The sequence below is a fragment of the Labrus bergylta genome, chromosome 21 (genome assembly GCF_963930695.1).
Source record: "Labrus bergylta chromosome 21, fLabBer1.1, whole genome shotgun sequence".
NCBI lineage: Eukaryota > Metazoa > Chordata > Actinopteri > Labriformes > Labridae > Labrus > Labrus bergylta.
The window spans coordinates 14190424-14217244 of NC_089215.1; the positions used below are offsets into that span (position 1 = coordinate 14190424).

General features: G+C 44.7%; 1 protein-coding gene across 1 annotated transcript in view; it reads left to right on the forward strand.

The window, feature by feature from the left end:
• Window positions 1–26821, forward strand: part of ca10a (carbonic anhydrase Xa) — a 212081-nt gene that overhangs the window by 178426 nt on the left and 6834 nt on the right. The window contains exons 5-8 of the mRNA XM_020638284.2: window positions 6817–7002; window positions 17004–17099; window positions 24053–24125; window positions 26661–26815. Of these exons, the coding sequence (XP_020493940.1) occupies window positions 6817–7002; window positions 17004–17099; window positions 24053–24125; window positions 26661–26815 (510 nt within the window). The remainder of the gene's footprint in view (window positions 1–6816; window positions 7003–17003; window positions 17100–24052; window positions 24126–26660; window positions 26816–26821) is intronic.

The window sequence follows — 26821 nt, forward strand, 5'->3', positions numbered from 1 at the left end:
GATCTGAGAGCGCAGCCTGTGGGTGTTGAGAGACGAGGGAGCACTGAGCCGTACCAGAGTGTAGCGCACACAAACTGTTTCTGGTTTTCTGGAAGTTCTGGGTTAAGCTCTCAGCAGAAAGAAGGTTTTTAGCTGTCATGGCTTTTATTCGTGCTCAATCAAAACAGTATCGAGTAAAATATATTGTCCCGTGTTTGGCTGATTATTACATGACTTACCTAATCAATCAATCAATCTTTATCTGGATATCCCCAATTCATAATAATTGTTATCTCGAGACACTTTATAAAAAGACCTTACTCATTGTTATGTAGAAAAGACAGAAGCTTAAACAAACATGAGACCTTAGCAACATTTCGCAAAGTTACAGTGGCAAGAAAAAACTTCCTTTAAGAGGCAGAAATCCTGGGCAAATCCAGAATCACGTCGAACAGCTGTCTACCTAATCTGTGCTTGAAGACCCAGGAAGAAGGATAGGGACAAATTTGTGTGTGTGTGTGTGTGTGTGTGTGTGTGTGTGTGTGTGTGTGTGTGTGTGTGTGTGTGTGTGTGTGTGTGTGTGTGTGTGTGTGTGTGTGTGTGTGTGTGTGTGTGTGTGTGTGTGTGTGTGTGCGATCAGGATGGCATGAGATGTCAGGAGCTCCAAGGAAAATACAGTATGTGGATAGTAACTCAGATATACAGATAGCAACATGCAATAATATGATGTGAATGCACAGAGGGAGAGAGAGAGAGAGAGAGAGAGAGGAGCTCAAGGTGCCAGTTCCACCAGTAGTCTAAGCCTATAGCAGCATAACTATGATAAACTTTCCTTCATTTAGGATTGATTTAAAGGGTTAAAGCATGCTTGAGCTTTATTTGGCAACGTTAGGAGACAAAACAAGGAGACTTGAAAAACAATGCTTTTGCAACAGTGTGCGGATCCTTTTTGTAACTTTCCTCTTCAGCAGAGACGAGATTCTGCTTCAGAAGATTGTAATTGATTCTTATGAAGACAGAAAGCATCAATATACGTCACACCTGTCACACATACAGACATGCAGAGTGATCCTGCATGTTGCTGATGGAGCTGCCTCTGTAACAATGTATGAGCTGCCACGCTCAGCTCTGATGCCGTTTGTTTGTGAGTTCAGCTTCTATCTAAGTCGATCCGTGTTGGCAGCTTCCTCTCGTCTCTTTGTGCGTCTCTGACACACTTGTTGTGATGATGTTGGAGTGGCTGTGGGTAGAGCACACACTCGACTGTGAGTACTCCTGAGTGTGTGTTTGTCGCAGAACAGGAGGAATCCTAAATAGTGAGGGGCGTTTTGTTGGTCGGTGCTCACATGTGCATTTGAACACGCTGCATCTGAAGTGTGTTTGAGAGTTTCATTGTCAGTTTCACCTGCAGCTGCCTGGAGAGGAGCACCTCACAGTTTGAAAGATCCCTGCTTTAGTCTGGGGTCGTATGTTGCACGAGGTTGCAGGTTCAACAAATTTAAACTGGGACCTGGTCCTGATCTTAGCTAACAGGTCATCAAACTGGGACCTGGTGCTGATCTTAGCTAACAGGTCATCAAACTGGGACCTGGTACTGATCTTAGCTAACAGGTCATCAAACTGGGACCTGGTCCTGATCTTAGCTAACAGGTCATCAGACTGGGACCTGGTACTGATCTTAGCTAACAGGTCATCAAACTGGGACCTGGTACTGATCTTAGCTAACAGGTCATCAAACTGGGACCTGGTCCTGATCTTAGCTAACAGGTCATCAAACTGGGACCTGGTACTGATCCTAGCTAACAGGTCATCAGACTGGGACCTGGTACTGATCCTAGCTAACAGGTCATCAGACTGGAACCTGGTACTGATCCCAGCTAACAGGTCATCAGACTGGGACCTGGTACTGATCCCAGCTAACAGGTCATCAGACTGGGACCTGGTACTGATCCTAGCTAACAGGTCATCAGACTGGGACCTGGTACTGATCCTAGCTAACAGGTCATCAGACTGGAACCTGGTACTGATCCCAGCTAACAGGTCATCAGACTGGGACCTGGTACTGATCCCAGCTAACAGGTCATCAGACTGGGACCTGGTCAGCCTTGAATAGCTGGAAGCTGCAGGAAGTTCATCCAGGCACAGTTGATGAAGGAGGAGGGAGATTGATCCAGCTGTGTGAGAGTCCAGGGCTGCGTTTATTTTCTGCCACTCCCTCGAAATGCAAACATTACTGGGTTATATCATCTCTTATGTGATTTATTTTGGAAAAACGTCTGTGCACGTGTGGAGAATTTGAACTGTTTCCATGAGGTGAAACTTCAGGATGCTGGAGGACTCCTGATTTCTGAGTTTTTGCCACTTAAGGTTGCTTTAATTGTGAATAAACACAAAAAAGTGGCTTTGCTTTTAGTTTGAAACAAACATGAAATGAAATGTCTAATGTCTATGACTATTTTCAGCAGTGGATGGATCAGAATTCGGAGCTCTTGTCAGTATGTGCTTCGGGGAGGAGGCTGTGTGTGTGTGTGGGTCGAGGATGTGTTCATAATAAAGGACCATGTCGCTCAGTGCGCCTGTGTGAGGCTCACACAGCGTGTGTTTAAAAGCTTTGGGACTAACCTGCAGCCCTGTTGAGCCAGCTCCAATGACCTCCGACCCTCGGTGTGAGGCTGTTTGGACGTTCATGTGCTGCAAAGTCTGAGGCTCAACAAAAGAGAGGGTTGCATAAAAGTGTTGAATGTGATTTGAAATCCATTAGTATAAAAAAGTGTCGTCGGTGTTATAGAAAAGTGTTGAGACATGAGACGAGTCAGACAGGTGTGCGTTTTTGTGTTTATTGTCGTGTTTGTATAAAAGCAACACAAAGTCCTGTGCCGCTCCAACAGGCTGAGTTGATGTTCATGAATAAAACACAAACAGACCAAGACTTTCAGGATTTTATTCAGCGGCGAGAACTTTCACAACCTGCCGGTAATAATTACTTCTCTCCTCGCGGAAGTGTTGAGGCTCCACAGGATAATAAGAACGCAGATTGGAATATGGCGCCTCTGCTTTGTTTGCAACCTTTCCACCACATTGACTTTGTCTGGCGACTGTTGCAGCAGAAACATGACGAATAAAGTAAGCGGCTTTTATTCAGCGCCGTGTTCATTTATTCTCCGCGTCCCAGTTCCCAGCGGCTGGATAAATATGATCTCTTTCCACCTTATCTCACTTAAAGTATGAACGACTTTAATGTTCTCACTCGCTCTCCAGGAAGTGTTTGCAGGAGTTTTGTTTTTCTTTTCTTTGCAAAATCACTTTTTTTACCGTTGGTCATTTGCATCACACGCAGCTTCTTCGTCTTCTGTTTCCTCTCAGTAGCCGCAGCAGAAGTTGTATCTGTACAAGCCACGAGTCGTATTATCGATCCCAGGAGGAGAAAGAATTAGCAATTAGAAGACGAGCTGCTGTCTACTGTACACGTTCACCGTATCTCTGTATCACTGTAAGACAAACAAGATCACTCTCCTCGCCTTTTGTCATCCAGCCACACTTCAGTACCTGCGCCTACTCCAGCCGGCCCCCAGCCATTTTCCCCCGACACGAGCAATCAGCCTGAACAACAGAAATTGGCTGGGGATGAAAAAAATGTCCTCCTGTGCAGTTAGTGTTGAATGTTTGTAACATGTGCTGGTGACATGAAGCACTAATGTGAGGATATAAGGTACAAGAAACAAAATATTCCAGTTAATCATTTTCTCACTGGTGACATGCTTTAAAATAAGACCAGTGTGGAGGCCTCCTTTGGCTAAAGGTGACGTTTTTTAAAGGCCAATTCAAAAGCAATGGTTTGAAACGGAAAAAAAACATTTTCAGCTAACTCAGACTTCATGTATTTATCCTTTCTTGGAGCAGGAAGACCCTACTGAGACCAGCCCCCCCTACTGTGGGCGGCTGTGGATCAGTGTTGGTCGTCTCTCTACCTTAAGTTTGGGAGTTTGGTCCCCAGCTTCTGCAGCAACATGTCCAATGTCTCCTTGGGAAAGAACCCCAAGATGCTCCTGCTGCTTCGTCGGCGGGGTATGAATGTGTATGAATGGGATTAGATAACACTGATGGACTCTTTACATATCAGCCTCTACCATCAGTGTGTAAATGTGTAGGTGTGACCTGCTTCAAACATTGCCAGTTAAAGGAAGAATGTTCCACATAGATATATCATAAATCAAGTCTATCCTGTGTATCATGTGTCTCTGAGTCATGACTGTCTACAATGAGTGAGAAGCTCGAGTCCCGCTGGCTGTGTTGTTGTGAGAGCTGAGTTATAAGGAGATATGATTGGTGAAGTAAGACAGGGTACATACAGTAATTGATATTTTTTGGTGTTCGTCTATGTGTGCACATCACACACACACACCCGTCCCCCCCACCCGATCACAGAGGTCTGGACACGCCCCTGTATGAAGGCAACCACAAACTGTTTTGTTGCTTATTTTGGAAGACTGATACAGCAGCACGTTCATGCAGATATTTCTAGCGGGAGTTGTTGAACTTGAACTCGTGTGTGAAGCGTTCAGGCGTACACTCCGGGCGTTGCAGTGTATCTGACGTGTTAAAAATCCTGTGTCTTTGCACGTCTTTATATTTTTTTATCTTATTATCTCACAGTGCCCTTCATTACGGAGCCACTGCTGAGTCCTCGGGCCGCCCTCCTCTCCTCTCCTTCCTCATGAATAAAAGCCAGAGGAGGTCCCGAGGGAGATGAGATTTTTCTGGCCTTTTTCAGGAGCCTCACCTCACCTCTCGTGCGGCTTTGACAGGAAGCTTAAAAGGACTTCCTCTTCACTCGCCCTCCTCTTCGGACATCGAGCACACCTCTCTCCTCCGTACTTATCTGCTCCGTGCATCGCTCGCTCTTCCTCTCTCTCTCTCTTTCTGCTTTTCAAATCATCGATTTTTTTCTCAGCTTCTATAAAATATTTACAATGTGTGGGCCGACTTCTTTCTGGGGGAATTTAGAGGAGGGGGTGATCGGTTTGAAAAGCGAGTAGTAAAAGGAATGAGAGAGCGAGGGCGAGAGACAGAGAGAGGGGGGAGAACGAGGCAGATAAGAGTGTTGGAAGTCCAGCCAGAGTGGTGGTGTGAATATCAATGGTTCACTTTGAAATAACTCCTCATTATAAATAACTAAACACAGCGGACGATAAAGATCGTTATTCAGGCCTTTTTGTAGAGCCGTGTTTCCCCTTAAACCTCCTGATGTAACAACTGTGAACCGCTCTCTCTCTCTCTCTCTTTGTCTGTGGAAGTGTTCTCCCTTTACGCCGGTCACCTCCCCGAGCACATCTCCGCCTAATGAAGGAAAGCCCTCAGGACTGTTCCCACGTGAGATCGGCTGATAATACAGACTCCCACCAACACTTGTACTCCAAGATGACAGTGTTTCCTCAACCCAGAGAGCAACGAGAAGGAAACCGGTTTCATTTTTTAACTAAACAAATGATTCACCGCAGCGTCGACCAGACAGCAGAGACCGTTACAAATATACGCCGATTTTTTTACGCCGTTGTGCAGCTGTCATCAGAATGCCAAGTCAACAACGATGTCGTTGACAGGCTAAAATGTACTCGCCATTCCTCCGCATTGACCATTTCATTTTACAAAGTTGTCCATTTAGGCGTCTCTGCACATCGACACAGTGAGAGCACTCGTTTGGTAACGTCTGCCACCTCACTAATCTCATGTAAAGAAAAGTGACAGTGTCGCACGATGACGTCAAAACGGAGGAGAAACTGGCGCACAGCGTGACGTAACAACAACATCTCTGCTCTCCTCGTCTGTAAACACCTTAAACAGAGTTTCTGAAAATCTTCACCCTGGAGGTGCGTTTTCAAGGCCAAAATACCCGCCGACGTGTGGACTAGGCCTGAGCTGCTCCACCCTCGCTTTACAGGACAGGCTGCACAAACGTACGTCATGCAATGGGGTTGTTGCCATTTCTGACATCCATCAAACTTAATGCTGCACGTTTGTTGTCGTTTGTTGGGCTTTCTGCTTCGGTCAGCTTGCTTCCTCATTGACTACTGTTCAGTTCCACGTGACAGCGCGTGCTCGGCTGTAGGATTTCTGGTTGTTCAGGGCGGCCCAGATCGTCCTTTGAGCAGATCGTGGAGGGTAAACTCTAAACTCTTAACACACCTTACACCACAGGAACATCTGGCAACATCATCTCTGGATACATCAGTTAATCAGGCCTTTTCTGACTTTGGACGGAAGAGGGGTATCGGGCCCAGAATCATTTGGATTATCTTTAGACCCTAGATCTTTATCAGGTTTTGCTGCAGCTCGATGTGGTCTGGGATGAGCAGTGGCATAAAAAATACTAACGTTGGCATCGCTTTCAATCAATACTGCCACTTAACTGACATTTCTCTGTCAGTTTTCTGTCTCTGTGGCTCTTTAATTCTCTTTTTTTAAGCGTTCGAGCGCCAGCTTGTCGCCGGGTTTATCACTCATGACGACTGCGACGATCATCCAGGCACTTTCACTCCTCACCTGTTTGTTGTGTTTCAAACAAACTGCTGCTGTTCTTTTGTGGTGTAAAAATAGAGCAGCTGCTGGAAAAAAACAGTGTGTATGTATTAAAAGTAATGTGGTAACTATGGTGATACTTATAGGAGACAGCACAGGAGTGTGTGAAGTCTTTTTGTCATACAAATGAGGAGTGATGTGTTGTGGCTTATTTTGAATTCTATTTTTACATCTCGCAGATTGGAAAACATGTGCTCCATCGCGTGAAGAAGAAAGTGTCCTTGTGTTTTTAAATGTTCCCTTTTTCTGTTCTGCTCCAAGGTGGGAGGGACCATGTACAACACGGGCCGCCACGTCTCTCTGAAATTGGACAAGGAGCACCTGGTGAACATCTCCGGAGGGCCGATGACGTACAGCCATCGCCTGGAGGAGATCCGGCTACACTTCGGCAGCGAGGACGGGCAGGGATCTGAACACCTGCTGAACGGACAGGCCTTCTCCGGAGAGGTGAGCACGCTCTGTAGAGAATCAGTGAAAAGAAAACTGCATAAACACAGATTCCTAAGGCCTGGCTCACACTGCAGGAGTTTTGAAATCCTTCCCGGGTATTTGAATTCAGGCATTATCACACACTTTAGGAGAATCCTAACAGATCTTCTTCTCCATAATCTCAAACCATGTACACTACACTACAAGATGTGATGATTATAGATTTTTAGCTTTTTTGCAGCTCTCTACAATGTTTAGAATTTGGACTGCAGTACTTTTTTCAAACACGGTTGAAATGTTTCATGAAAAAAATGGCCCCTTGTTGTTTTTGTGTATTTCACAGTGTAAATCTTGAATTCGTTCACTGCTTTTGTTAAAACTAGATTGAATTTTTTTTAATCAAGCCCCTTAAAGAGACTGAATGTTTCCCCTAATCTGCAGCGAACGACGTGCACTTTTAACAAACTTTTAAACATGGCGGCTGTGATTTGCTTCACCGATTTCAGGCGGAACAAACTTATCTGCAAAGTGTTTTACTCTTTGTCTCTGTCACACAAACACACACACACACACACACACACACACACACTAAACACACAAACACATACACACTAAACACTCAACACACACGCACACAGACACACAAACACAGTCAGTCAGACATACACACACACACAAACACACACGCACACAGACACACAAACACAGTCAGACATACACACACACACACAAACACACTAAACACACAGACACAGCCATTTTAAGGATTTTGACGAGTGAAACGATTACACTTTCCGTGCTTTGATTGTTCAACAAAATCTTGAGTCACTGACGCCGATTTGCCACCGCCGTTATCCGAGTAACCAATTTGTGAGGCAACAAAATAATTGCAGGCTTGACGGGCAAATTTATTATAATTAATGGTAATCATTTCTCCTCCTGCTGAGTCTGAGAGCTGATATATTTAAATCATAATAAAACAAGTGTTTATCGCGTCCTTCAGGGTGAAGAGAGCTGTTACCCGCGCCTGAAAGGACACACACACACGCTCACATACACACACCTACACACACACACACACACACACACACACACACACACACACTGTACTGTATCTCAAGGCTCCTGTATTTATTTCCCCCCTGACTTCAGTCGCTTCACCGTTCGGGGAGTCGAGACGCTCTGAGGAGATTTGCTGTTGATATCTGAGCGTGATGTCACATCGCTGCCGTGTTGCATGAAACGTCCCAAATCCATGCGACAGGGAATGGAAAAATGATTGCAAGTCTTTCCCACTGAGAATGTGGATCGTCGTGTCGTTAAAGTGCGAGCCTTCTGATATCCTTCAGTATGTTTACATGATGTGTTAGTCTGACTAAGACTGGACTTTTAAAACGCATGTACCGTATTTTCCGCACTATAAGGCGCACCGGAGTATAAGCCGCAGCAGCTAAATTGAATGATGTGTACATATATAAGCCGCACTGGACTATAAGCCGCAGGTGTTTTAATGTTTAATTACCATATGTAAGGGTTCGTGCACAGAGGGGATTGTCGGGAAAGAGATGGCTGCTTGAGGAAGCTCCCATTTAGCTGCATCATATGCATTTCTACGTTTGTTTTCCATAATGAGGGTTTGTGCATGAAAACTTCCTTTGCACAAACTGTCTCGCTCTCGTAATGTCTGTCTGTCTTGCTCTCGTTCTGTCTCTCGTTCTGTCTCTCGTACCACTCTCGGTTCCACTTTTACTTTTGCGCGCTACCTGTCTCACTCTTTTCCGGCCTCCAGCTTTTCCTGCTGGAGCCCGCCGCTTAAAGGTGGGGGGGGGGGGGGGGGGGGGGGGCGCGGACCGGTCATAGAGCCCATAGAGTTAAAGTTGGTGGACTGTAACCTGTAAAATCCATAGATTTAGGAGGTCCCCTAGTGGCCGTTAGCTGTAAAAATCCATAGATTAGCCGCACCGTTATATAAGCCGCAGGGTCGAAAAATGGGAAAAAAGGCGCGGCTTATAGTCCGAAAATTACGGTAAACAACTGAAGACCAATTTCTCAAAGTCGGACGAACACACCTAATGAATGTGGTTCAAGGCCGATGTACTCTCGCATGTAGACACCTCAATCAGAATCAAACTGTCCTGGGACGCTCTGAGCATGCTCCTGGAAGGTGAACAGCGTTGTCGTCTGCCTTCAGATATCACCATAAGCAGAGGGACAGCGTGCATCTTACCAAAATGAAAGCGTAGGGGTGTGTATGCAATCTGCAGAGCTGTAAAGTTGTCCATGTTTTCATTGTTGGACATTTAACCAGTTTGCTGCTCACTCACTTGTTGGTTGATCGACCAGAAGAAGCTCATATCAACACGAGACATTTTAAAGGCTGTTTTTTTTTTACCTATTATTCATTTAGACACTGTTTATTTTAGAACCTATAATGTGAAGCCAAGGGTTAAGTATGCTTGAGTTATGCTTACTGTTCTTCACAAGATGTGCAAAGGTCATTAACCTCGTTTAAAGCGTGTAGTTGAAGATCTAAATACAGCCTTAACTAAACACAGGTGTGAAGCAAGTAGGTGTGATGGACAGCCATCACACCTACTTGTCAAAGCTCCGTATCTCGCTCTGAAGAAGGAGTTTACATCCGATCAAAGCTTCTGAGAGCTGAGTAACCGGCAGCGCTATTCAGCAGACTGATGATTGCTGCTTCATTTGAGCCGCAGGGAGAAACAAGGCCGCTCACAGATGTTTTGTGAAAACATACCATTCCCTTTTGCCGTGTTCTCCTCGCTCAAACAACAGTTTCTGAGCGAAAACAGCAACAGCAAAACACCCTCCTCATCCTCCCCCGGTAACCCACCCCAGACTGTATCCGAGCCAAAGCCGTGAACTTCAAGGTCCAATAAGATGTTTCATAATCCATAATGCAGAAAATCTCTCTCTCTCTCTCTCTCTCTCTCTCTCTCTGGCTCCCTCTCGCCTCCATCTGCAGTCGAGAGTCGGCTCTGCACGTCCTTGAAACGTGAAGAAAGGGAGGAATATTACAATTTTTTTTTGAAAGCAAAGGATCTTTCTGAAATGGCAGACTGTGGGAGGATCGGGGGGGGTGGTCTGTGGCATGCGGTTGAATTAACACTCTAAAGTTGTTCTCTAAATCATCCTCTCATTCTTCACATCTCCTTACTCAACATCAAGTCTTATGAGCTTCTTGTTTTTATAACGGTATGGGATCTGAGTACCCTTGACCCCAAAGTCCGGTTCATCTGATCAGTGTGAACACAAACGTAGCGTGATCGTACGGTCTGTTCCAGAGTCCGCTTGAAGACGTGGTCTCAATTGTGCTCAAACAAGGAAGTGGACTGCTGTTTGATTTAATTCTCAACGTCTCCTGACGCTTTAAAAACCATTGTGTCGGGGCGCCGGTAGCCTATAGCGCTAGTGCGCATGTCCCATGTACGGAGGCCAATGTCCTCCAAGCAGGCGGCCCCGGGTTTGAATCCGACATGTTGCTCCTTTCCTGCATGTCTGTCCCCACTTTCTCTCTCCCTGATTTCTGTCTCTATCCACTGTAATGTCTCTAAATAAAGGCATAAGAAGCCCAAGAATAAAGCTTTAAAAAGAAGTACAAAAAAAAAAGAAAAAACGTTGTGTCCGCCCAGCACGGGTTCGTTTTGTCCTCTGAGCTGCACGGTAGATGTGGAGGTAGGAAGAGGGTCGCTGTCGGCGCCTCAGAAATAAACATCCACAGTTAGCAGGACGGACTCTGCTGTATCGGACTATGTACATACGCAGGTGTACTCGGGCAAAGAATGATGTTAGGAATGTGAACGCAGACCACCGGGGGGAGGGGGAGCCATTGTGCTCGGGCCCGGTCCGAAAGAATCGTGCCTAATGTGAAGGCGCCCTCAGGTTCAGATGTCACATGAATTATAGTAGTAGTACATCACTCATATGTTACACAATAAACATGAACATGCTTTTACACATGAAGGAATCATGTCTGAAACGCAGATTACATTAAAGTTTTCACTGCAGCAGAGTCAGATATTACTGTGATGACCGCTGCATGTGGGGGATTAGCCCCCCATTAGCATATCTAATCTACACATGCTTCTGTATTCATTGGATTTATTATCAGCACCTCACATGCCTGTTCATTTATGTTGATGAATGTAAAATCCTGGCTCATATTAACTTTCATACACATGCAGATCCTGAGGCTGTTTGCATTGCTTTACATACCTGGCAAAGAAAAATGCACTTTTGATGCAGTTGTATGTAACCGAGTTAATTGTGAGCCAATTCACCCGAGGCACGGAGATGCTAATCAACGCACACATGGACTTGAGTATTTTCCCACGTAATGAGCCGTATCCCCGTTTTAAACATATTCAGGATACGGCATTGACATTCGCACACACAATAACTGATAAATTTAAACGCACTCAATAACTGTTAATGGAGCAATATGTGACTCTGACCCCTAGTGTTTAAAATGAGGACTGCAGTCCAAACTCAAAACATTGTAGAGAGCTGTCTCTCCCCGCCCCGTCCTCTCTGGAGTTGATGCTCATGCAGGTTGCCATGTGGTGGACAATGAAGCTTCAGTGTTTAGCCAGCTCTGCATCGGTCTGTAAACCTTTCTGCGCTCTAACCTCTCTCCATTTTTCAAAAGCATCTCCAATATTGATCCTAGTTTGAGCACGTTTCAGACTGAGGTTTGGTTTTGGCAGAGCTCAGCTGACTAGTTTCAGACCTGAGGCCAAGACCACTTGATCGGCTCATCTATAGAAATTATTTAACTGCTCACTAACTAATCATTTTTAATAACATTAAATATTTGTTTACATCCTGTCCGTCCCGCTCTTCTGTCAGGGTCATTTTCTTCTCCAGCTGACTTCCTTTAAGTGATTTTCTTCTACAGAGAAGAATCGATATGAGACGAATCCTTCAGACAACTGGATGCTCCCACCCGCTGCTGATGACTTTGTGTGTTTTGAAAAATTGCCTCCTCAGTCAGGAGTTTTCAAAGCATAAACATAATGTTTGTGGATTGTAGAACTTTAAAACAGTGTTTTCTTTACCTGGTAATTATGTGTCTGAATGTCAATGTGTAAGGCTGCATGTAAATGAAGATATAAAAACAGACAGAATGCAATCAGAGCCGCGACCAGATGAGCTTCATTTTAATCGCAAGGATGGGCGCCGAGTCTGTGTCTGCTTAAAATGATCAGTAAGAGATGACTAAAAACACAGTGTTTGTTTTTGCAGACTCTATAGGTGCATGCGTGCGTGCGTGTGCATTCAGCTCTGCTCCCTGAGAGGCTTCAGACTCTAATCTGAAAATGAAACACCTTTATTTTAATAAGTGTTAAAATATTCCAAAGATTATTTCTCCACCAGGTCGGCTCGTGTTTCATACACTTTTGTGATCCACACTGAGACATTACTCTTAATTTAAATATGAGCAGCTGCTTTATAAAAGTATTTTCTTTTATTAGAATCTCCCCCATTTTTCAGAAGGGTAAAGGTTTATTTTCTTCATGCCGTCACCACCTGTCACCACCACAAGAGGATTGATCCTGCAGCAACTTGTCCGATGTGTCCTTGGGCAAGACACTTAACATTAAGTTGCTCCTGCTGCTTCGTCTGTGGCGTATGAATGTGTATGAATGGGATGAGTTAATACTGATGGACTCTTTACACAGCAGCCTCTACCATCAGTGTGTGAATGTGTAGGTGTGACCTGCAGTGTAAAAGAGCTTCGAGTAGTCAGAAGACTAGAAAAGACCGATACAAACTCAAGTAGACATGCAAACCAAATAACGTTGCCAGCCTAGAATGTAAGTAATATTTTGGCTTCAATTTTGTACACCAGAAGGAGGAAATGGATGGCCGTCCATTTTTATATACAGTTCATGGTTAACAACTGTTAGAGATGAGGATGTAGTCTGAAATGCTTCTTTCTCCTTTGACGTCGTTCCACTGAGAATCAAGAAAAAGATAAAAGAAGGGAACGGAGAGAAAACCTCTAAAATAATGATTATTAGTCCATCATAAAGTAGAGAAGTCTTTCCGTTCACGTTCAGTTTTCATCCAGCAAGACCTGGAAGTCTGGGTAAAATATATCAAATAAAACACGTAGCAGTTCTCCCTTTCATAACCTCTTTACACCCGTTATCACACGTTAAGAAGATGGACAAAACTCCCATTCAAATAATACGAGCGTAAGCAGATTCAATTAGGATTACAGCTCGTAAACTCAGCAGAAAGTTCACCCCTGCTAACCGGAGGAGACCCCGCTCGTTGCTGAAGAGAGAGGATCCGGCTATAGTTAACACAAATCTCATTAAGTGTTGGAGAAGGATTCACCATAGGCAGCTGTTCCAAACACATTAAAGCCTCCATCAATCACATATATACGCACCTCATATGTCCTCTTTCAAACGCTAAATCGCATTGAGCTAATATCTGTGTGTCGGCGCATCGTCGCTCAAGCGGCTTTTCACAGGGAAGCCGGCTCTGTTTTAGTTCCTCATCCCCTAATTATGATTAATCACTCTTAAATGGCAACGTTTCGCCCACATGTGCACCGTGACATGCTGATTGTGGTGGATTAAGAAACGGCATCAGAACATCAGTGCACAGAAGAAAAAAAACATGCAGAAATAAATATGAATACAGAATGATAACCAAATCTGGGATTATGTTCAATTACCAACATAGCAGGAGGAGCATTAGCACAGATGATGCATTTGTTGATTTGTGGCGCTCTGGCTGCACTCATGGCCTCCGAGTGAAGCCGGTCTGTGCGTAATCAGAGTGTGATCGGTGTGTGTGTGTGTGTGTGTGTTTGTTGGCTTTATGGATCCATGCGCAGGTTGATCTAAAGGAAGGAGGACGGATGGGTGCAAGCAGAGATGGAGCGCGGCATTTCCAGCCCAGCGAGTTTAAACCCCCTCTCGCCGTTAACGCTGAACACCTTTCTTCCACTATATCGACTTGCTGTCTTCATATTTCGATGCCCCTCAGGCCGGGTCAGCCATCATGGTGTAAAGAGGCTGTCATGACCCCGAGACACACACACACACACACACACACACACACACACACACACACACACACAGAAGAGAGGGACTGACCAAGCAAGAGAGAGCCTTTACGCCAAATGTAACGTTGTCCGGTCATTTTGATTTCCTGTGCAGGTTTAACCAACTGAAACAATCCTAAAAACAAGCTCACACTCAAACACTGTTATTGAAACCTTAATGGATACTTTGAGCTTTGGGACGTCGGCGTTTCTCAGTTGGATCAGTTAAAGTGCCTGGACCCTTTTGATGCAGACAAACTTGAAATATAAAGGTCAACATAGCGGCACCAATGAACGGATTTGAGCGGACATAAAAATGCAGAATAAGATGTTGCAACGTTATTTGAGTTGTAGTCTGTTATTCTGGGTTTAAACTCAGATTTCCATCACATTAAAGCAACGATAAGTGACTTTTCCACCTCAAAATAATCGTTTAAGAATTTGATTAAGTGGCACAATAACTTTCAACAGGTACACTGGCGTCTCCCGCCACCTGTTTTCAGCACTAGGTAACTTTGGCAGCAGGTTGAGGTCATCTCATGAGATGTGCGTACATCTTTAACACACTAGTTCATACAGCAGCCTTCAGCTACAAAGCAGCCAGTTAGCCCGTCTCTGTACTGTTTGAGGCTAAGAGGAAGAGGACGGTGACGGATGAAGCTAAGAAGAGACAAAGAAAGAGCGAGAAGCTGAGTGAACAACCCTGCAGATATTATTCAGAACAGATTCAGACGTAACGTTAGCCTGTATCGTTATAGGGGTCCTCGTCGTCTCATGTTAGCAGCTTTACCGGCCGCGGAAAGTCGTCTAATTCAAGTTATGTCTCAGGTTTGATACAAATAAATCAATAAGTCCATCTTAAACCAAAAAAGTCACCTCTCTCCTCGTCAATCTTCATGTTAGTTTTATAAGTTTGGAAGCTCACAAACTTATCTCAACTAGCATGTTATAAACGAGCCTCACCAATGAAGCCTTTCAGCCACAGAATATAGTCGTCATGGTAACAGTTGATTACACAAACACAAACTCCACATGCTAACAGTTTGCTAACAACGGCTTGTAGATGCGAGCAGGGTCAGGTTTGCTCTAAATCCTGTAATTTTACTGAACCTTGTCAGTCGACGTTGCCGTTTAGCCCCCCTTGTGAATACATGCATGGGGGAGGAGTTAGCAGAACTATGTGTGTTCTATGACGGTGCAGTTTGCACTCGGAGACCCTCAGTGGGCGCCAAACCAAATTCCTACATGTTGTTGCTGCAAGTCTACAAAAGGCAGCTTTTGTGCAGCTGTGTAGCTTGCCATGTTGAGTTTGCAATCCTGCTAGCTCCTGGTACAATATCTGAGCACTCAGTCTGCGGTAACTTTCAGAGTCGTGATGTTCTGATCCATTCGACTCCAGTCTGCTGACCACCTCCGCTGGTCACCTGATGCCTTTAAATGAGGAGCCCTCTCAATCAGACCAGCACTTCCCAAGTGTACCATTGTTTTCTTTAAATGCAGGAGTAATATACAATGCATGGGGGAATTTCCAGGCTGCGTGCAGTGGGTGACGGTAGGGGCTGCACGCATATCAGTATTTTATACTGGTATATCGGTCACTCTGTTTCAGAGGACACAGCTCACAAGCATCTCGTACACTCGTTTATTTCTTTGCAAATCATAAAAGCAGAACCTGACCGTAAAAGATTCTATTGCCAAGCAGATTCATTAAAAGATTCTGATTGGATGAGACCCCGATCATAATCTGCAGTAACTGTAATAACTGTCATACCTCGTTAAGTAATCAGGCTGATCTCTGTCGTCCTCTCGGTGCAGGAGGCAGCAGGTACAGAGCGTTACGGCCGAGTGTTAATAGAGTGTGCGTGTGAGACGGGTGGAGGTGTGACTGTGTTCAGCACTTAGTGAGAGTGTGTTTGAACGGAGGGACGCCGTGATGTGATAAATGATGCAGAGCTGCAGCCTCACAGTGCAACAACGCAGCTCCTCTCTTTGGCTCCGTCTTCCTCCCTTTCGCGATCTAATTACCACCTCTATTTTCTCCCTCTTTTCTGCTCCTCCATTTGGCACATATTCTCACTTTATTATGGCCCACGCTGGCCTTTTATTGCCCACCAGCAGCAAACTTTGTGCAATTTGTCATTGAGGGAGTGTGGATGAGTTCCTCTGGCCGCCTCTGCCGCTCTCACCTAAAAATCTAATCAGATCAACGCAGGGCCCTAATCACTTCCTCTCTCTCCTTGATTGCATTTATAGACGTTCTGTCGCTCTGCGCTCCCCGATCGAGCATTTCATAATTACTCTCCTCTTACATTTGTTTATTTATATCCTGCAGTACAGTTTGTGCCAAACCCTCTGCCAACGAGAGAGTAGTAGAAGTTTATGGATGTGGGGAGAGAAAGGGCCCCTTTGTGTTTTAAATAAGTGCTTTACTGTCTTTATGGTCATTTCATTGTATAATGCTATTACATTACAAAGGTATCATGGCCTGAAAGAAATGCATGAGATCATTTAGATAAAGCTGTGCAAAGTTGTTCTTATCTAGCTAATGAGGAGTGTCGAGTGTATAGTTTCTATTAAAAATAGGGATGCAGGATTACACATTGGGTTATAAATCTATTCGCATATTTGCAAGCGTCTGCACGAGAACTCAAAGACACAGACCGTCATTTAGGCCAGTACAACTCATCATTATTTTCACAGACCTTTTTTCGGTTGATCCAATCCCTGCTCCAATGATTCAGAACCAGAATTGTTCTTTGTTGCCAACTACATTTACACATGACTTTTGACTTGCAAAGGAATGATAAATGATAAATGAGGGTTTGAATTGAGGTACAGATTCTCCACAAAGTTTTCAGAGTCTGCTTTGTCCTCAATGTGAGGTCTGATGCTTATGTTATTGACGCTCTATGTTTCTTCTGTGTGTGTGTTCCAGGTTCAACTGATCCACTACAATCATGAGCTGTACACAAACTACACAGAAGCTGCTAAGAGCCCCAACGGACTCGTCATAGTGTCCATATTTATGAAGGTAAGATCCCTGACCCTTTAAACTCTGCTATAGTTAAGAGTCCATCACAGCCCACGCTGACTTATTCCATAAAGTCCTTCCCATATAGTAAGGAGAGTTTTATAAAAATGGGCCCTACCGATACGCTGAGATCATTTTAAACAGGATTGTATAAACTACAACCTCCTGCAGCCAGATCTAAACTGCTTCCTGCCACCTTGTATGCTAACCCCAAACAGTCTGTGCACCCCGTGGTCCGTCAGACAGTGCCTGCCATGCCCGACTGGATCAGTTTCTGCAGCATGAGCGCAGCGGCCATGAGCTATACACACATCACAAGAGAACTACAAGTTCACAAGAGAACTACAAGATCACAGGAGAACTACAAGATACCAGGAGAACCTCAAGATCACGCAGGAATAAAGAGAACAGCGTGCGAACAACATGTTGCCTTGTCTTTCTGAGGATGATTTATTTTGCTGCATTCAGGGACCTGATGTAATAAGTGTTTATAGGACAGCTACAGTATATAAACAGAAAATAACACGTAGTGCCAAATGGGACGTGAGGGAACATTATGTTCAGAACAGACGAGACTCAACATGAACAAAGACGTTCATCTCAAACATGTTCACAAACAAGCTTGAGGGTCTCGCCCTTCATCTTCTTTCACATCAGACGGAGCAGCAATCAGGTTTCAATTATTCAACCTGTCAAGGAAGTTCATGCAGTTTTTTCCCACTTCGTGTGATCACGAGGGGAGTGGGGTTGGAGGTAAGTCTCTGGAGGAGAGTGGGGGCTTCAGTATGGAGGAGGTGTGGCCAAACAGCAGTTTTTTTTTCATTTAATGCTGCACATTCTTCCTTTAAGACAGAATTTCAACACTTTGACCAAATGTTATGTTACATAACCTTACAGCAGGTTGCACAAACTCTCTAAGTATAATGCATACACATGACATCACAATAGTTAAAAAGTCCTATATAGATGCTGCTGATTGTTTCTATTCGAGTTGAGCCAAGTCAGGGAGGTTTAATCTCATCATGGTTAACTCTTCTTTGTTGGTATTCTGATCTCATGAACCGTTTAGCTTCTAAATAGGCTGATTTTCTGTGTTTGCATCCAGCAGCCACATATTGGTTTAAAAGAAATCTGTCAGGAGCTAAATTATCCCTCAGCACATCGCCGCGCTCTCCTGCTCCTCTGTGTCTGCCTGAAAATCTTCTAAACGTTCAGCTCAAGAGCTCACATCTCACAAACAATTAGCAATCCAATTATCCTGCAGAGCCGAGCATTGTGCTTCCTGGCTTTGTGTCAGCCGGTGACGGTGGCTCTGCTCCCCTGTCTCTTTGTTGTATGAGAGGTCTCCATCTTGAATGAGAGGCTCAGAGATCAGAGAGGCAGCCGACGTCCTCGCTCTGAAACACTCGGGCTGAAAAGTTCAGCTGCTAACTGCTAATTAGCTCCCCAATGTCAATGGGACCATCATTTAGTCTTGAGGAGACAGAGGAGACGCTGACCTGGGTCAGACCTCCTCGACTCCCCCCCTCCCTCCAACCAGCAGGATGGAGGGTCGGAGGATGAATGAGAGAGGAGGTGTGGATGTGGAGTGCAGCAGGTGTGAGGAAACGACCCTGTAACAGCAGCATGCAGCTCTGCAATGCAGCAGCTGTGAAGATACTTAATGCAATATTACCAATGTGTTGCTATGTAGAAAAATATTTGTAGCATCTTAAAGGTGACACTTGTATTGTCATAGTAGAGAAGTGGTAAGGAGTCTCACGTTTCTCGTGTTGTGTTTAGGAAATAAAAATCTGATTTGGCTTTCAGCAGTTGGAGCAATCAGCCGTTTTTTACACCCAAATCAGCAGAATACCTTTTCTCAGGGCTCCTGGTGGTTCATTCAGATTGTAGAATGTATAAAAAAAGAAGTAGACATAGCTAACATTGGTTTGTGAACCCGCTCTTTGAAGCCTCGTGTTCAGCATTGTAGTCGTCACCAACTTGTTTTTCTTTTGGAACGAGAAATGACCATCATCGCATCAAGCGACGACCTCTTGTGTGAAACGTAAAGTCGGTCCTGAAGAGCAAAAGATCATGGATCCAGTGACTCAAAACCTTCAGCAGCAACATTAACCATTTCTATAAAACAAAATCATGATGTGCCTGTAAACAATGCAACCTTATTGGACGATTTAGAGAAAGCCTTTTTTTTGTTTTTTTAACAATTCCACAGCAAAGAATCACTCTCAGTCGTGCACTTGCCTGTTAAAATGTTTTTTGTCAGAAATCCTTCCTGCCCCGTTTCAGGACAAGAACAACAAAGACTTAGTGTGTTGCTGTGTCCACAGGAAGCGCCTAAACGGACATGAACCAAATGTTCCTCACAGGAACTTTAACTATCGCCCCTTCTCCACCACTGGAACTTTCGCACTGTAACGAGGAACCTTGTGAGGAACTAAGTGCAGGAACCAGGCTCCAAATTTAGTTCTGGGGTGATTGATCTACCTCTAAAATAGACCATGCTTGAGGTGTTAGCATTTTCCAAAGGTCCAGGGACCTTCGGGGGTCAGAGCCTGCAGCGCTGGACTTCTCTGATAGGTCTAATAGGTCACCCGCCATGTTTTAGACTGCAGCTACAAGCCCAGCCTTTCCAGTTTTGCTTCCGTTAGTTTGCGATGCAATACGGTACAATCACTAACAGGACAACCTGAACCTCCTCTATGCTAACAGGCTAACTGTAGTGTTGCTCAAATGATGACTCCTGCCTGTCATCTTTGTTGTATTGGGCTTTGTCTTCTCTTACCGCCACCTACTGGACTGGCAGTGTAGTGCAGATACTTTTATTGCTTTTCCATACGTCATTTTCCTGATTTGCATAATCGTCCCAGGACTTCAGGACGCCGTGGACATGCTGAATCCTTCACATATGTTTTCTATGTTTTGTGCCATGTGCAGCAATTGCCTCATACTACTTACAAAGACATAGTTGTGTTGCTTTGCCTACAGGGGGCGCCAAAACTGACACAAACCAGGAGTTTCTCCCAGGAGTGATTGAGTTTAAACCCTCGTCAGTCAGACTGCTTGTGTCCTTGTGATTGAAAGAAAGAAAACTGCACCACCCTGTGTGTTTGTGTGTTTGACAACTTGGGATGAGAAAAAAAGTGTCTAACATCCTCACTGATGGGTCTTCGTTTAAGTTGCTTAAAAGCCTGATGAGTCTCAAAATATAGGTATTATCCAAAGAGATTTAAAAAAATCATGCTGACATATGCTCTCAAAAGACACCCACTCACATCCATTAGTTTTTTTTTCCCGCTAATGTATCTCCGCCCACACCGTCTTCAGCGTGTTCGACCAGGTCAGACTCTTCAGTAGCAGCACCGAGCAGACAGGTGCTCATTAACAACGTCCTTCGCTGAGCTCAAGTTCCTTTTTCTCACTTTTCCATGACTCATGCTCGCCAAGGCCTTGTCAGATTTCCCTGCCCGTCGCTGTGACTCAGATTGACAGGAAGCCCTCCCTATTCTAGTCGAGGAGTCGTGTGGCATCATTAAGGACAACAGTGGGTGACGGCAGCGATGTAAGGGTACCTCACTGAAAACACAATAGAGACACCGGCCGCCTTTTACGGGGAACGGAAGGACATTCTGCTCGCTGAGTCGCTCATCTGTCGATTGATGTAACAGCGAGTAATATGTGAATCGTCACAATGTGTCTTTTGGTTATCTCGTGTCTGATTGACATTCAGCCATATGGTCCTAAATCTGTACTTTTCTCACACCTAATGTGCAGACGCTCCTGGAATAGAGGAGACAGATTGACTGAATCCCCTCTGGTGCTTTTTCTAGGAAAACGATAAAAATGAGAGAGAATGAGAGTCTGAAAAAGTGTCGAGCGGCTTGAGTGGCTGGTGGAGGCTTAATGCCTGAGTGAAGAGCGCAGGGAACAGGTCAAAGACTTTGTCATTTTTGTTGCTGTATGAGGTGGAAGGAGGACCAGCACATTTCTTTTTAATCACTTCGCCCAAAGACATCTCCACAATTAGAGTTGTGACGTCCAGCTGGCCTGAGTAAGGGGAAGATGGAGAGGAGAGGACGTGAAGAGAGGGGTCAAAGAAGGGCGCGGGGGGAGGATGTGGAGTGTGAGGTGCTTCCTTCAGCTATTAACGAGCGTCTCACAGTCGGAAGCTGCTCCACACGACTCAGACTTTACCGAACAAAGAGCCGGTCAGCAGAGTGAGAATGGAGTTCAGAATAAAAATGGTTTGAGGCACTTTACTTAGTGCAGGTATGGGACACATTTGAGAACATTTCCAGTGTCTGAGAGAGATGACTGAATCCTTGTTCGTGTCAGAGAGAATTCTGCTCTAAATTTAACCCAGTCCATCAACTTAGTAAAGAGTTGTGTTCATATTGGATAGATTAATATCAGGGCTGTCATATGATACATTTTATTTAATCACAATTAACCACTGACTTTAAAAGTAAATCATGATTAATTGCAATTTCAAACTGTTTTTCTTATGCTTTTGTTTTGTATTTTGTACAGTGTTAAAGGTCACATCCACTTCACCATGTTTTTTCTAACACTAATATGTGTCCCTAGTCCGTCCACAAACCCCCCAATGATGAGAAAAGTCCATCCTCTTCGTCTTTTGCCTGCTCCACTTTTCAGAAAATGTGTGCTCAAAGAGGCCGTTTGGAGATTTTCCCTTCATGACATCACAAAGAGCAGTAGCCCCTCCACCAGGTGGGTGAAACTCCCACAGCTAGGTGTTTGTTCTGCCCTCTGAGTCTGCCTTCTCACCATAAACAATAGGACATGGAGCGAGAAAGCCAGAGTACACCCAAGACCTTCCAGAGAGGGGGCGTGGTCAAACACAGCTCATTTACATTTAAAGGTACAGACACAGAAACAGCCTGTTCTGAGCAGGGCCGAAATAGAGGGGTTTGCATGTGAAGGTCTGTCACTAACCCCCAATCTGCTCAACTTTTTTTTGTCTGATTGACGCTGAATAAAAATATTACAATTGTGAAATTGACGGAAAATCCGTCATAGCGGCGGAGAACTTTAATACCTGTGAGCTAATCAGACTTTTTTTTTTTTTAAACAGGCTGTAAACATGATAATTTCTGCTCTGAAAACATGATTTTTTGAATGGGTGTGTATGTGACTTCTGGTGCTTCTGCAGCCAGCCTCTAGTGGACACTTGAGGAACTGCAGCATCAGCTTAATTTTTCAACACCGGAGGTTGCTGCTTTATTGCAACATGAACATTGTTATCAATGTTTTATATTGTCTTGTATCTGATGCATGTGTTTCCGTCGAAGATAATGGAAAATCCACACAATAAACACCTCCCAACCTACTGCAGCCTAAAGAGGAATCATACGCTACTATCCTTTTCGACTCCTTCCATTGTCACTTCCTCCTTTTTACCAATTAGCTGCACACTTACTGCATCTCCGTGCTCTACTCTAGTGTCCTAATACCCCGCACAGCTGTTGTCAAGAAATGTCATCTTAATGCTCATCAGCTGTTCTTTCAAGCATCCACTGTTAGTAGGAAAAACTGCTAAATGTTCTACAACTGGTAACAAGCATGCACAGGATCATTTTGTACATCGCTGAGCCAGATGGCGAATTCTTAGAGTCACTGTGGTGTAACGAGGATTCAGTCTGAACCTCTCTACAAACACTCGGATCCATTAAGAGTGGATGTGTAGGAGTCGGCCATATGCTTCAAATCAGTCTCATGGTATTAATGAGAATATTTATGTCTGTAATGTTTGTACAATATGTACAAATATACGCCAAGCAATTGTATGCAAAACCCCTGGAGAGTTTAATTAGGGTGGATTAAGAATTACTGTTTGCTTTTCATCTGACAAATATGTCAAGGCCGTCCAACCAACCCCCCGCCCTACACAGAACGTCTTACTGAAATGTAGCAGCTCGACTATAAAAGAAGCACGCCATGAACAGTTCAGGTTTAAAGGCACCCCCACACAGCCATTTTGGATGCCCCTCGGTTTGTCAGATATGAGACCAGTTATCAGGTCAAACTAACAGGTGTTGCAGCGATGGAAGCGGGCAAGAGAACTGGTTCAGATAGAAGTGACTGTACCCGACCTAAAAAGCCTCTGCATGTTTCTAATAAGCTCCACGAGCAGAAACGAGCTCAAACTAGGATCAATATTGGAGATGCTTTTTTGAAAAATGGAGAGAGGTTAGAACACAGAAAGGTTTACAGACCGATGTAGAGCTGGCTAAACACTGAAGCTTCATGGCAACAAGCATTGACTCTAGAGAGGAGGGGGCGGGGGGGGGACAGCTCTCTACAATGTTTCGAATTTGGACTGCAGTACCCATTTTAAACACTAGATGTCAGAGTTACATATTGCTGCAGTGTAAATGTTGATGAGTTGGCATGCATATAATTTGAAAACCTCTCAGCATATTTAGATCCAGTGTTTGTTTGTTTGTGAAGGCAGAAGGACAGCGGGGAATGAGAAACACTTTTCAGAGAGAGATTAAAAAAGCACAGAATTTATTCATCACATTTTTAGTGGAGAGACATTCACAATGGTCACTGGCAATGGCTTTTAGCTCCAACCGGGTAAAACTTGTTTTTGATGTTGTTTAAAGTCATTTAAGGAAAACAATACAGAGCATTTGTTCTTAAAAGAAAGGAATGTTTCTCTTTCATGGCTGGCGTGTGTGTCTGCGAGCTGTTGCTAATAGTTTCTTTGACAGTGGGAGTCTTTATTTTCCAGAAGGCAAAGCAGCAGTCCAGCCGAGTGTAGGAGCCTCTGACTGTGTAAATACATCAGCGGGTTTTAGATATTATCTTGTAAAGTATGAAATGAGAACATCGCCTTTTTTTCATTTTAAATGGACTCTTCATTCATTAAATGGTCCCTCATTACCTCCTAATCTCATCCCACTCTTTCTCTCTTTCTTTTTACCCAGATTGCTGAGACGTCAAACTCCTTCCTGAATCGAATGCTGAACAGAGACACCATCACGAGAATAACGTATAAAAGTAAGTGGTTGTGTGACATTTTGTTGAGGTCTGACCACAAGTCCTATCAGCTTTGAAAAATCACTTTCGCTGGGTAAACCGCTGCCCTGCTCAACGATTGTCTAATCATAGCTTCGACTCGGTATCTTGGCACCGTTGGTCATTTATCCATCTACACCTTGCCCTGCTGTTAAATTAACTTTTTCCTTGCAGCTTGTAATGTGGTTGGTACAAGTGGGGAAGCTAGCGGCAGGTAGCAATTAGCAGAAGTCCAAGGATAGCTGGTTAGCACCAGATAGTTGACAGGCAACAGAGTGGAGGATTGCCATACTGCACTTTTATTCTACAATACATAATATCGACCACACAAAGCCAGGTCTCCACGGCGCTATATTCACTGATAATACATGAACAGTAAAACATAGAACCTGTACCGACTCATCACTGAGTCTGAGAGTCCTCTCACTGTTACAAGCTGATGCCAAAAGTTCCCGACTGCATGCTCATGGTACATGACTGTTTTGGCACTATATGAAGGAAAGGTGACTGAGATTTGTAGTTCCCATCCAGCAGCTAGAACCAAAATGAAATTCAGATATCAACAAGTGGAGAAATCTAAAGTCCTGCAGGCCAGCTGTGCTTTATAACGGCTGTTAATCTATGAATATACAGCATCTGGTTGGAGGAGAGGTCTCTTTTTAAAAAGAAAGATTTTACTCTTTTCAACTGTTCAAGCATCATTAGTCAATTTCAGGACAGGAGCATGAGATGCCTGCTCAGGAGCTCTCAATAGCTGGAGGAGGTTGTTGGTGAGGCAGCGTGTTCGGCTGCAGTCGACAGTCGCTCCTCCGAGGTTTCACTCCGCACACTACAGACTTGCCGTACTGGAAGGGGCGACATCGGCACAGCGATCGCCTAAGGCTAACTTGAAAAAAGAGACAAATAATTGGATTAATAGGGGGGGGAGCAGCGAGCAGCTAGATAAACGCACTGACCCCTTGTGGCTGGGAGGAGTCTCTGAGGCTCAGAGGCTGCAGGCGAGGGTGCAGGCGGGAGGTGAGGGGGGCGGTCCTCAGGGTCCCGCCAGAGGAGCTGGAGAGGAGCATGGATTCTGACAGCTGTCAAAACTCCCTCAGATACACTGTCTCACATATGCTGACTCACACGCACACACAGATACACACACCGCCCCCTCATGAGGCCTCCGGCAAATCCCTCCAACAGCCAGTAATGCTGCTCGCTTCTTTTAAAGCACACACATGCAAACACAAAGATGCATGCACACTATTCACCAAAGTGAATTATGTTTTTCATCTGAAAGACTGGAGACAATGTGAACATTTTTTACGGGGTTTTTTTCTGAAATTGAGCCTATCATGCTGCTTATTTTACAATGACTAAAGCATGGTTTAATTAGCAGCCATTAGCAAGGCCGCAGCGGTCCACTGCGGTGACCTCGTCCCTACAGGCCGACCGTTTGTCAGCGAGGCCTCGCGGATGACAAGGTGTTTTTTTTTTCTTCTCCGAGCATGCTGTTGGAGTGTGAAGAGGAAGAGAGCTGCAGTCTGTCTAATTAACGTCCTGACAGAGGAGACAGTTTGGATAAAAGAGGTTTTGTACTGCAACACCAACAGCTTGTCATTCACAGAACAGGATATGATTTGTGAAGTAAGAAGTGAGAAAAATGTGTTTTGACAGACGAGCTCGCTGCTTGATGAGAAGTGGGGGGAGATGAGTTTACAACCTGAGCACAGAGAGGAGGATGAATGAGGTAAACCGGCCGTTTTGAAAGCAGAGAATAGGACCCAATCGCAGACGGATGAACACCAGGACTGTCTTCTGTTTGAAATTGTACATGAGGGCAGAGGCGCTGCTTGTCAACAGGCAAGGCAGGTAACTGCTTGGGGCCCCAGACCAGTAGGGGGCTCCTGAGGGCTGACAAACTTAAACCAAAGCTGTGGCCCAAAATGTGCAAATTTTGCAACGACAGTAACCTCCCTAAGGGGGCCCCGTCTGACAGCATTGATTCTCAGTGCCCTGCTAAGCGTCGCTTGCATTATTGCTGTTTTTAAATTATGTCAACAATAAAAAATGAAGAGGGAATATCCGTCTACAGGAGAGAGAAAAGGAAGAGGAGTGAGCGTCAGGACACTGGCAGACAGGATGATGATGAACGCTGGTCAGAGGGCCCCCCTACTGATTCTTGCTTAGGGCCTCAAGAGACTCCCGCGACTTCAGGGTGTGCACAGCCTTTGACACAGACAGGGGTCATATATCTATGTCACTTTATAGTGCCTATTTCATATCGACACTGTGGGTCGCCACCTTGCCCCGTGGAGAAGCTTAAGATCGATGATCCTGAGATAAACGCAGGTTGGGGCCATGATCCTGTTAGAGTCATCCATGTTGGTAAGGTCGAGAGGGGGCGGTTCCAGATGAAGTATGATCAAAGTCCTGCTTGACGAGTTTCTCTCACTCCTTTTGACTCAAAGCTGCAGTACTGTATTTAAGTGATGAAACATTAAACTCCCCCTCTTGTTTTCGTTCTTTCCACAGATGATGCGTATCTCCTGACCGGTCTGAACATCGAGGAGGTTTATCCAGAGACAAATAGTTTCATCACGTACGAGGGATCGATGACCATCCCTCCATGCTTCGAGACAGCCACATGGATCCTGATGAACAAGCCGGTGTACCTCACGCGCATGCAGGTGAGC